This window comes from Echinops telfairi, unplaced genomic scaffold (genome assembly GCF_000313985.2).
Source record: "Echinops telfairi isolate 266 unplaced genomic scaffold, ASM31398v2 ScPeMD7_36;HRSCAF=134, whole genome shotgun sequence".
NCBI classification, from domain to species: domain Eukaryota; kingdom Metazoa; phylum Chordata; class Mammalia; order Afrosoricida; family Tenrecidae; genus Echinops; species Echinops telfairi.
The window spans coordinates 275,840-287,925 of record NW_022103934.1 but is presented as its reverse complement, the minus strand read 5'-3'; the positions used below and the strand labels follow the sequence as shown (position 1 = coordinate 287,925).

The following is a 12,086-nucleotide window of genomic DNA, read 5'->3' as shown; positions in this document are numbered from 1 at the left end:
ATCCACCAGCCTCTCTCCTCTGCTCCCTCCTGACTCCTCCCTCTATTCCTTCAGCCTCAGCATCTCACCTTTCTGAGTGGGCTGCCGCTGCTGCAGGAGAGGGAGCCGTCGCTAGGGGCCAACACTACCTGTGGAGCCAGGACCTCCCTTTCGGCCAGCAGTCGGTGGCTGGTGGCAGCATTCTGGGTCTTGTCCAGTAGCACGAGGTGGCGGCCTCGCACAGTCAGGCCTTCCCTGCTTGGACCCATCTCTACCAGGGGCTCATCCAAACCCTTTCCATCATCTGTGGACAATCTGCGGTGCACCTGGCAGACGGTTAACCAGAGAAAAGATGGGAGCCTGAGAGAGGAGGTGACCAGAAAGGAGGAGGTTTGGTGGAGAGTCCTGAATGGAGGATTAGATAGGGGTTGTGGGGACCATGAGGTGAGTCCCCTTCAGGGGATTGAGAGTAAAAAATTGGGTAGAGGAGCCAAGAAGATGTAGGATGAGGGAAGGGACAGGACCTAAAGTGGGGGCCTGGGCAGACAAGAGTCCTAGACAGGATGTGGGCAAGGAATTGACGGAGTGACCTAGAGAAAGGAATGAGGAGGGTGTTTCTCGTCTTAGAAAAATCTTAGTTTACGAATCCCATCCTGAGGTTCACCTGACAGAAAATCGGGACATAAACAAACAAATGATCAAGGACCAGTGGGGGATCACCAGTTAGTTAGGACAACCTGAGTAGAAAGAGTAAGTGTGGGGGTGACGTAATGTGAATGGAAACTAGTTTGAGGGCAGGTGGGGGTTCTTGAAAAAGCCTGGCGGGAGGATCCTGGCCTGGGACTCGGGTCCACTCACCATGAGCTCCAACGATCCATCCTTCTGGCTGCTGCCTCCCTGGGAGCGGTCAGTCAGCACTGTCAGCTGCATGTTCCCGTCCTGGGGAGAGGGTGTCTCGGTGAGAAGCATTCCTACATGCCTGCCCTACCTGCATGAAGGACACAGAGGTGGTGGGCACGAGCACACAGACTTGAGGATGAGATGCACTGTGGAGGTCAGGCTGGGGGTCTGAAGGTACCGTGATGTAAATGCGGCTGTTGACTGGGTAGTAGTTTCCTGCCACTGGATCAGTCTGGTTCAGGTCCCAGGTGGGCCGGTAATCCCTCCTAGAGTCAGGAGGAGGAAGTCTGCCAGGGCTGGTGATCGAACCCCCTAATCCCTCATCTCTTCCTCCAACACCCCCGTGACACTCACACACTCCCCTATCATTCTCTAGACTCAGGTGAACTGTAGACTGTCCTTTGCCTTATGGCCACCCCACCGCCACTCCACTCCTCTGTCGCACTCATCCTTACCTCCTCTCCACGATCTCCCGGCCATTGCTGTCCGTATAGAAACGCCCACCTGTCTTCAGCACCGTGGCAAAGCGACTGATGATTTCCTTTCCAGCATCATCTCTAAGCCAGATTCCATGCAAGAGGTTTAACCACACCCGAGGTTTACCATTCCCTGGGGCCCCCTGTGATCCAGCCATTGCCCACTTACATTGGTATTGGTCCCACTGTCCACTCGAGCTCCAAGTGTCTCTGTCCTGGGTACAGACGAACCACTTGGGAGCACCAGTCTGAGAACTTCTGGTGCACCTCCTGCACCAAGGCTGTCTGTTAGCATGGGGGACAGGTGGTGACTGGGGTAAGCCATAGCCTGAGCAGTGCGGAGTCCTACCGCGTTCTGCCTCAGCTGCAAACTCTACCCACCTGTAAACTCTGCCATAAGACCCACCTCCTAGAACCCTAACCCTAACCCTAATCTTAGCTTTAAACCAAACCCTAACCCTACCACAAGATCCACCTCCTAATGGTCCTGAAGTTGGCCCCTCATGTCTATCTAGTCTAGACTTTGCTCATTGTCCTCAATTTTCCCTGTTTCCATTGCACATGGAATAGCTGGTTTTTAGTTCTAAATCATATAAAATAATGTTACTTATTTAAAGTGCACAAGTTCTAAAATGTTTACACACACACACACACACCTTTCCACGAAATAATCAATTCAGTAAATTGCATAATGAACCTATACATCAGACTCAAAAGTGACTTCCCATTTTTGAGAACCTGTTTCACCCTTTGCTTAGCCATCACTGGTTTCTGCCATTATAGAGAGTTTCATTTTCTAAAATTTACATATAATTCTTAAAACCCCACTCCTCGGTTAGCATTTTCGACTGTGGTGGCTTGTATGTTATTGTGATACTGGCATATCAGACACCAACAGGGTCAGACATGATGAACAAATCACAGCAGCACTGCCAAACTAAGAAGAGAGTAGGAAGAAGGAAGAGGTTGTCTATTTTCAATGGAGTAGCCACTGACATTCAACATACAAACTATGGACCATAACAAACTATGGATATCCTTGAAAAGAATGGGCATCCCAGAACACTATTTTGTGTTCTTCAGGAACCTGTATACAGATCAAGAGGCAGGTGTGCAAACAGAGCCAGGGCATACCACATGGTTTTAAATCAGGCACTGTGTGTGCCAAGGCTGTATCCTCTCACCAGGCTTATTCAATCTGTATCCTGAGCAATTTATTAGAGAAACTGGATTTTATGAAGAAGAATGTGGCGTCAGAATTGGAAGAAGTGCAGCATGTTAATAACCTTCAATAAGCCGAAAGTGAGGAGGACTTGAAGCACTTGCTGATGAAGATCAAGGATTGCAGCCTTCAGTATGGATTGCAACTCACAGCTGGACCAATAGGTAACATCGTGATAAGTAGAGAAAAAGCTGAAGTGGTCAAGAATTTTGTCTTGCTTAGATCCACAATCAATGCTCATGAAAGCAGCAGTCGAGAGAGCAATAGACCAGCTGAATTGGGTAAATCTGCTGCACAAGACCTCTTTAGAGTGTTGCAAAGCAAAGATGTTACTTTGAGGACTAAGGTGCATCTGACCCCAGGTATGGTGTTTTCAATTGCCTCATATGCTTGTGAAAGTTGGACATTTAAGAAGATTGATTGAAGAAGAAATGATACATTTGAACTATGGTGTTCATGAAAAATATTGAAAGTGCCAAGGACTGCCAAGAGAACAAACATATTTTGGAAGAAGTACAGTCAGAAGGCTCCTTAGAGACAAGGACGAAGGGACTTAATCTCGTGTACTGTGGACACGTTGTCAGGAGAGACCAGTCCTTAGGGAAGGCCATCATGCTTGTTAAATGGAGCAGTGATAAAGAGTCAGGTCTGCGATGAGATGGATTGACACAGTGGTTGTAACAATGGACTCAAACATAAGAACAACTGTGAGGCTGGCGCAGGGCTGGGTAGTGTTTTGCTCTGTTGTTCTTCGGGTTGCTGTGAGTCAGAACTGATTACACAGTCAACCACAACAGTCAAGTACATACCATTGGGAAACCTGCTTCTTAGACATCAAAGCTTTTTGCAATTCATCCTTTCTCTTGTTGTTGTTGTTAGTTGCCTTCAATTCGGTTCTGACCTTATGCACAACAGAAGGAAACACTGTTAATGCTGCGCTAGTCTCCTAATTGTTCTCACATCCAAGGCCACTGTCGCAGCCTCTGTGTCAATCCATCTTGTTCAGGGCCTTCCTCTTTTTCATTGACCGTTTACTTTACCAGGCCTGATGTCTTTCTCCATGTGCTGGTCTCTCCTGACAACAAAAGTCTCTCTATCCTTGCCTTTAAGGAACATTCTGGCTGTACTTCTTCTGAGACAGATTTGTTGTTGTTGTTCTTTTGGGAGTCCATGGTATTCTCAGTATCCTTTTACAGCACCATAATTCAGACACATCGATTCTTCTTCGGTCATCCTTATTCGATGTGCAACTTTCACATGCCCATGAGGCAATTGAAAAGACCATGGCTTGGGTCGGGTGCACCTTAGTCCTCAATACAACATCCTTGCTTGGCAACTCTCTAAAGAGACCGTGTGCAACAGATTTATCCAAGACAATATTTCTTTTGCTCTCTTAGCTGCTACTTCCATTGATTGCGGATTCAAGCAGACAAAACCTTTGACAACTTCATTCTTGTCTCCATTTATCATGATGTTACCTATTGGTCCAGTTGTGAAGATTTTGGTCTTCTTTACATTGAGTTGTAATCCCTACTGAAGGCTGCAGTTCTTGATCTTCATCAGCACATGCTTCAAGTCATCCCCACTTTCAGCAAGCAGGATTGTGTCATCTGCATATTGCAAGTTGTTAATAAGCCTTCCTCCAATCCTGATACCACACTCTTCATATAAACCAGATTGTATCATTATTTGCTCAGCATTCAGATTGAATAAGGATGGCGTGTTCATCTGGGAAGACTAGAGAAACAAGCCCATGGAAACTCATATGTGTATAAGAGAGTTTTACATAAAGGGTAATTGTACATTAAGAAAGCATCCCAACACATTTCATTCCAAGCCAATAAGTCTGATATTAGCCTATATGCCTGATACCAATCTATAAAGTCCTCTTCAGACTCATAAAACACATGCAATGATGCCAAATGTAGGATGATCACAGACCAGTTGGTAGAAAGTCTTTGGATCCAGTGGTGTTGTAAGCATCTCAGCGCTGGCAGGGGTCTCCACGTGCCTTCTCCAGTTTCCAGGCCCCGGGTTCTATCAGTGTAGTGCCATGTGTCTTGTCAATAGTGTCTCTCAGGGAGTGAGTCTTGTCAGTAGAGAGTCTCCAAGGGAGTGAGTGGAGAGAGAAAGTATCTCCCATCTCCAAGGAGGACAACACAGGAGTTCTCAGAATTCTCAGGGGAAGGTCATGTCCACACAGAGGTCTCATCGGCTATAACCTGGTTGAGAGAGTAGACTCCACCCCTTTACTCTTAATCCCCTCAAGTCTCAAATTGACTCCAGATTATGTAACTACCACATATGGTGAGAGGATACAACCCTGATGCACATATTTCCTGATTTTAAGCAATGCAGTATTCTCTTGTTATTTTCACAAATGCCTCTTGATCCATGGACAAGTTACACATGAGCACAACATGTGCTCTGGAATTTCTGTTCTTCTCAGGGTTAACTATAGATTTTTTTTTTTTTTATGATTCACACAGTCGAATGAACTTGGCATAGTCAATAAAACACAAATAAATATGTTTCTGGTGCTTTTTTCTTTGAGTCAAGATTCATTTAGCAATGATATCCCTAGTTCTAAGTCTTCTTCTGAATCTTGTCTGAACATTTGGCAGCTCTCTGTCAATGTCAACAGGTTGCAACTGTTGTTGATCTTAAGCAAATTGTTACTTGCATGTGATAGCAATGGTATAATCTGAGCATTCTATTGGGTCACTTTTCTTTGAAATGGGTACAAATATGGATCTCTTTAGTCAGTTGGACAAGTAGCTGTCTTCCAAATTTCCTGGTATAGATGAGGAAGTGCTTCCAGTGCTTCATCAGCCTGTTGACAAATTTCAATTAATACTCCATCACTTCAAGGAGACTTTTTAAAGCTAATGCCTTCAGTGCAGTGTGAATCTTCCTTCAGCACCATTAGTTCTTGTCCATATGCTACCTCCTGAAATGATGGAAAGTTGATGTGTTCTCTTGATAAAGTGATTGCTTATTCTTTCCATCTTCTTTTGATGTTTCCTGCATCATGAACTATATTGCCCATAGAATCTTTCAAGATGGCAACTCAAGGATTGAATTTGTTCTTGAGTTCTTTCAGTGTAAGATAGGCTGTGTATGTTCTTCCCTTTTCGTTTTCTCATTCTATGTCTTGGCACATTTCATTATAACGTTCCACTTTGTCTTCTCCAGCTTCCCTTTGAAATGTTCCGGACAGCTCTTTGACTTCATTTCTCCGGTTTCCCTTAGCTACTCTAAGTTTAAGAGCAAATTTCAGAGTCGAACATTCACTTTGATCTTTTCTTTCTTTCCTGTCTTTTAATGACCCTTTGCTTTCTTCACGAATACGATTTTGATGTCTTCCCACGTCTCATCAGATCTTCTGTTTTTTGTGTTCAACGCATCAACTCTTGAGTTCTCAAAATTCAGGTGGGATAGACTTAAGGTCCTATTTTGGCTCTTTTGGACTTGTTTTAATTTACTTTAGCTTTAACCTGAATTTACACATGAGAAATTGGTGATCTGTTCTACAGTTAGCTCCTAGTCTGTTTTTCGCTGCTAATATTGGGGTTCTCCATCCTCTCCTCCCACAGATGCAGTCAATTTGATTTCTGTGTATTCAATCTGGAGTGGTCTATGTGTATAGTCGCCTTTTGTGTTGTTGGGGGTTAAAAAGGTATTTGTTATGAAGAAATCGTTGGTCTTGTAAAAGTCTATCATGTGCTCTCCAACCTTGCTTCTGTCACCAAGGTCTTATTTTCCAACTACTGTTTCTTCCTCTTTGTTTGCAACATTGGTATTCCAGTCACTCATCATGATCGATGCTTCTTGACTGAATATTTGATCGATTTCTAATGGAAGACGGTAGAAACCTTCAATTTCTTCATCACTAGCTTTTGTGGTTGGTTGAATAGTTGTACCGGTTGTGTTTCCTTGAATACAGATAGAGAAAATCCTATCACAGACAGCACTATAGTCAAGATAGATCTTGAAATATACTTTTGACAATGAATGCAATGCCACTCAAGCTTCTCGATGGTGTCATTCTCAGCAGAGTAAACCACATGATTTTCTGGTTACAAAGGGCCAACAGCACCAGTCCATTTCAGCTCCCTGTAACCTATGTCTTTATGCGGTCCCCTTCATTTTTGATGACTTCCAATTTTCCTACATTCATATTTTGTACGTTCCAAGGTACGGTGATTAGTAGATTTTTGCAGTTGTTTCATCTCACCTTGACTTGTGCCTCCATCAGCAAGTGAAGATCTTGCAGGCTGCGCTTCCACAGACTTTACTCCGTATGTCCCCACTGCTGACTCTACTGTGAGAAAGCAGCTCTTTCTCAGTCACATTTCCAGTGACCTCTGGCCGGAGAGGCCCACCTCAGGCCCGACCTCCAATGATACGCTGCTTCTATTCATTAGGTCTTCAGGATGTGACAATATTTCCATGCTACATGTAAGGTTTCAGGAGCACTTCCCCCTAAATGGGCAACCGGTTCCTTCTTCATAGTGTATTCTTGGTTTGGAAGCTTTACAGAAACCCGTTCACTTTGGGTGACCCTGCTGGCATTTGAAATACCAGCGACATAGCTACCATGAACACAGCAACACACAAGCCACCGCAGTATGACAAACTGACAGACAAGTGATCTATCTTAGGTGCATCGATTACATTAGGGAAACTGCGAACTTCACGCATGCTCAGCTCCATCTTGTCCATCGCCAGAAACAAAATGAGTATTGAGAATTTTATGTTTTGGGCTGTTAAATCCTTTCATATGGCTTTAAATGATTTTTACCTGGGAGATATTTATTTTTTTTAAAAGACCATTTTACTGGGGGCTCTTACAGCTCTTATAGCAGTTCATACATCAATGGTATCAAGCACATTTGTTGGGAGACACTTATTTCATTGCATATAGTTATGGCAATTCTGAGGTTTGCTTTTAAGCTTTGTGAGGTAGAACGAAAGCAACATTGTTGTGGTAGGTTTATTTCTGCCATCTTCAGACAATGATAGTCTTGTGAGCATTCTCTCTAAATACCCATGGATTTTGAGAATATACTGATCATGTTCAGAGCAGTGTTGCTTTTGTGTGGCTCTGGGATAGCAGCCAAAATAATGTCTTATGACAGTGACCCATGGGTAAACTATAGAAAAGCTACTCAAGGGCGAATCCTCAGATTTTCACATCACATGTGACGCTTTCAAAAAGATAAAATGTGAATTCGGTGAACACCAGCCTCCTGACCACCTCCTAGAGGACATTTCAGTGCCTGCCTGTATATGACTCCTACATGGCCCCTTCAGGTTCTTTCAAATGCAGAGTTAGAGTGGAATCATGGTTTCTACTATAGGAGAGTCTACCAATGTCCAATCAAGGTGCTAATATGCACCCCTGGGTAAACCCATTTTATAGTGCCCTTCAGATAGGCACAGGTAGCGCTGGTGTTGCTGTGGGTTAGGTATTGGGCTGGTCATCACAAGGTCAGTGGTTCAAACTCATCCACTGTTCCACAGCAGAAAGATGAAGCTGTTTGTCTTGGTAAAGATTTACCGTCTACAAAACCTTTGGTAAGATTAGTGTATGAATCAGAATAGATTCCGTGGCAGTGGGTTTAGCTTTGGTTTTACTAAGGTAGGCCATCCATAGCTATGAATGTGAATTCTCTGATGCAGAGTACAAGCTAAAACTTTCATACATCAAAAGAGAAAGCCCCAAACATCTGTTTCCATAACTAAAATCCCACAGATCAGATATAGCCCTTCAAGAGGCAACCACAGAGACAAAGCCCATCAATAACAAAATCACAGGACTTCAAAAAACAAAACCAACCCTCTCATTTTTGTGATGTAGATCCTCAGGTTTCCTAGCACCAGGCACACCAACAACCAGGCTTTCTCACCCGCACACGTACTTTCCTTTCCCCCACACCGTTTTTTGACACCCGCATCATTACCCCAGCTTCCACACCTTCACCAGGTGTGTCTCAGGTGAGAAACTCTTGGGCAGTGGATTCAAATCTTCAGGTGCAAAGACGTAGGCTCCTGAGATTAAGCTGGAGTTATACCTGAAGCAAGTGCAATCAAGAAGAGTGGGTCAAGACCAGTTCCGTTCCTGGACATCTTCCCAGAACTGGTGTCCACTCCTCACCAGAAGAAGGTCTGGTGGACTCGTAACAGAAGCTTCTGGTCCAGGTTCTCAATCTCCTTTAAGATCCCTGTTTGGGCATCAAACACAGCCCGGGTGTGCTGGAGAGAGAGGAGGCCAGTGTGAATGAGTCTTGTCCCCGCAATGCAAGCCCTGTCCATCCAGGCACTCAGAATATCACTAGCATAACGGCCATCTTTCATTTGTTTCACAACCCACGTTCTACAACGTTTGGACCAGTGGTCTCTCCACCATTGTCAGCCTTGATTATCTCCCTCCAGAAAACTGCTGTCCCTACCTGCCGGATCTCTTGCCTTCGTACCCTACCTACATGCCCAAGGAGTGAAATGCAGTCTTCCCTGTGGCTCTCTGAAACCTAAACTACTGGTCCACAACTCCCTGCCCTTATTTTACCCCTCACTCACTCTATTTTCAGTACACCGATCTGCATACAGTAGTTCAAACGGTCCATAAATGCTTTCTGTTGGAGTACCCCACCACAGACTCCTTTTTTTAATCGTTTTATTAGGGGCTCATACAACTCTTATCACAATCCATACATACATCAGTTGTGTAAAGTACATTTGTACATTCATTGCCCTCATCATTCTCAAAACATTTGCTCTCCACTTAAGGCCCTGGTATCAGGTCCTCATTTTTTCTCCTCCCTCCCTGCTCGCCCCTCTCTCATGAACCCTTGATAATTTATAAATTATTATTTTGTCATATCTTACCCTGTCGGACGTCTCCCTTCACCCACTTTTCTGTTGTCTGTCCCCCAGGAAAGAGGTCACATGTGGATCCTTGTAATTGGTTCCCACGTTCCAACCCACCCTCCCTCTACCCTCCCAGTATCGCCACTCACACCACTGGTCCTGAAGGGATCATCTGCCCTGGATTCCACGTGTTTCCAGTTCCTATCTGTACCAGTGTACATCCTCTGGTCTAGCCAGATTTGTAAGGTAGAATTGGGATCATGATAGTGGGGGGGGGGGGGGACAGGAAGCATTTAGGAACTAGAGGAAAGTTGTATTTTTCATCGTTGCTACATCGCACCCTGACTGGCTCGTCTCCTCCCCGATACCCTTCTGTAAGGGAATGTTCAGTGGTCTACAAATGGGCTTTGGGTCTCCCCTTCCGCCCTCCCCCATCATTCACTATGGTAAGATTTTTGGTTTTGATGATGCCTGCTACCTGATCCCTTCGACACCTTGTGATCGCACAGGCTGGTGTGCTTCTTCCAGGTGGGCGTTGTTGCTTCTGAGCTAGACGGCCGCTTGTTTACCTTCAAGTCTTTAAGACCCCACCACAGACTCCTGCATCGCTCACCTCTTTCCAGGGAATGACGGAGTGTTCTCTTCTGAGGGAGGCCTTCCTCTGGTCCATCCTTGCCACTCACTCACCCTGACAATATACAGTCTCTCCCCTTGATACATTTCAATCAAAATGTTAACTCTGATAAAAAATAACACACTCCTGTCACCTACAATGCGTTATTTAGCCTCTTTCTTGCCCTCTGTATCTCCTTGGACTTAATTTACTCTTTCTTGCCCCTTTCTCTCCTAGGAGTGAATTTCATTTTTCACTTCTTGATCACCATAGAACTCAGAGCTGTCAAGAGGAGAACGGTTTCAACGTTCGAGTCCTACCTCATTTTCAATAACCAGGTCAGAGGACTGGGGCTTTTGTAGGCCAGACTTGGTGAGGTCAGCTGGAGGGCTCTTCAGAGGGCCTTGGGTTACAGAGTAGATGCTGAATCCCAGAGGAGGTGCAGAGACCGTGAATAGCAGCTCAGGAGGGTGTGTTGTGCTGACCAGGGGTGGCTGCTGTACTACCTGATGCCATAGGAGGAGGGAAACGGAGACAGAGGTCTATGGATGCACACATACAGCCACCCTCTGGGTCAGGGTTGGGGTGGCCCAAGCTAATGTAAGGACTGCTCCTGATATAATAAGAAAAAGAAGAATGCTGTGAGAAATATTGGAGTGCATTCAGGGAGCAATTTATGAGAAAAAAGGAAGAGTCACTCATGGGGTAGAAACCAGTGCAGTAGGAGACTAAACGAGGGCTATTTATGGGGTTGAGTAGCCAATAGGTGAGATATACTCATGGGAGGATAGCTCTTCAAAGAGGATGCCGGGATATATATATATATATATATATATATAAAATCAAGATAGATTCATGACAGGTTATTTTGGATGGGACACTTTTCTGGGGATTAAATGGTCATGGGTGGGAGATATCCGTGGAGGTTCATAGTCATGGGGTGAGATATAAGGGGGGGGGCTCACATCACTGCGCACAGTCTGTCCATTAGGGTCCAGCACAACGAAATGGCCTTCGCTGACTGGCAACCTCAAAATCCAATTCACCTGGCGCCCCAGGGGGTTGTAGACGAGGACGTGGAACTAGGATAGGCGGTAGAAGCAGCTTATGTTTGCGCAGGCTTTATAGTACCCAGCCCACCAGTTCATGCCGTTGGGAGAGGCTGGCAGTATTTGCCAGTTCAATTCTATGAAGGACCTGCCTGAGTGTAGACAGGTCTACCACCAGCAGCTCTTAGAGAGACATCTGTTCAAGAGTATAATCCGTCATCGAACCCTTTGACTGTCCAAGTTCCTAGACCCTGACCCTGTCTCCACTTTACTTGTCCCAGTTTTCTCTGTGCCTGGTCCCGATCTCTCCACCTTCCTTCCGGAACCCTAGCTACTTATTTATTGGGCTGACCGAGGCCCTCCTAGTCCTTCCTGCTGCCACCGCCAGGAAGTCCCAGCTCTCCCATATTCTCCTCCTGCCTTCCACGTACTTCAACTGCCAGGACTGTGAGTCCTTCCTCTATGAGGCTCTGTCCACCCTGTCCTGGGTCTCTTACCACGGGTCCTGCTGCTGGTCCCAGCAGTTCAAGAGCAGAACCCCCTTTAAACCACACCCATTCCTGCAGGGACCCCCTTGTCTCAGGGCAGGCTCACGTTCGAAGGCTTTTGGCTGAGCGGGCAGACGCTGACGTTCAATTTGTGGCAGAACGTGAACTTCTGCTCGAAGCCGCTGAGTCTGGCCAGAGCATTGCTCAGGAGCACCTGGGAGGAGGGAGAGCAGAGGGGCGGGTCGTTCATGGCCCCTTCTCAAAGGACCCTCCGTGCGCCTGCTGTAGTTCACCCTACATTGTCCTTTTTGGGTTCCCTCCCAGGTGGTCAAGTGCTGCGCCCACGCAAGTCCAGGGATGCAGACTTTGGCCCTGCGGCTGCCGGGTTTTTCTCCCTTCTCTTCCTTGCCCCGCCCCTTCTGGCCCCGCCCTTACCTGCCGGTCCCGCCTCCCCCGCCCCCCTCTCCTGCGGACGCCTCCGCTCAC

At 46.0% G+C, this 12,086-nt stretch overlaps 1 protein-coding gene across 1 annotated transcript in view; it reads right to left on the bottom strand.

Moving 5' to 3' along the window:
- LOC101641701 (lysosomal alpha-mannosidase-like) overlaps positions 1 to 12,086 on the bottom strand; it is a 29,758-nt gene that overhangs the window by 1,971 nt on the left and 15,701 nt on the right. Inside the window, 10 exon segments of the mRNA XM_045290285.1 lie at positions 69 to 305; positions 838 to 918; positions 1,058 to 1,145; positions 1,335 to 1,426; positions 1,506 to 1,640; positions 8,558 to 8,654; positions 8,738 to 8,835; positions 10,384 to 10,569; positions 11,029 to 11,145; positions 11,707 to 11,814. Of these exon segments, the coding sequence (XP_045146220.1) occupies positions 69 to 305; positions 838 to 918; positions 1,058 to 1,145; positions 1,335 to 1,426; positions 1,506 to 1,640; positions 8,558 to 8,654; positions 8,738 to 8,835; positions 10,384 to 10,569; positions 11,029 to 11,145; positions 11,707 to 11,814 (1,239 nt within the window).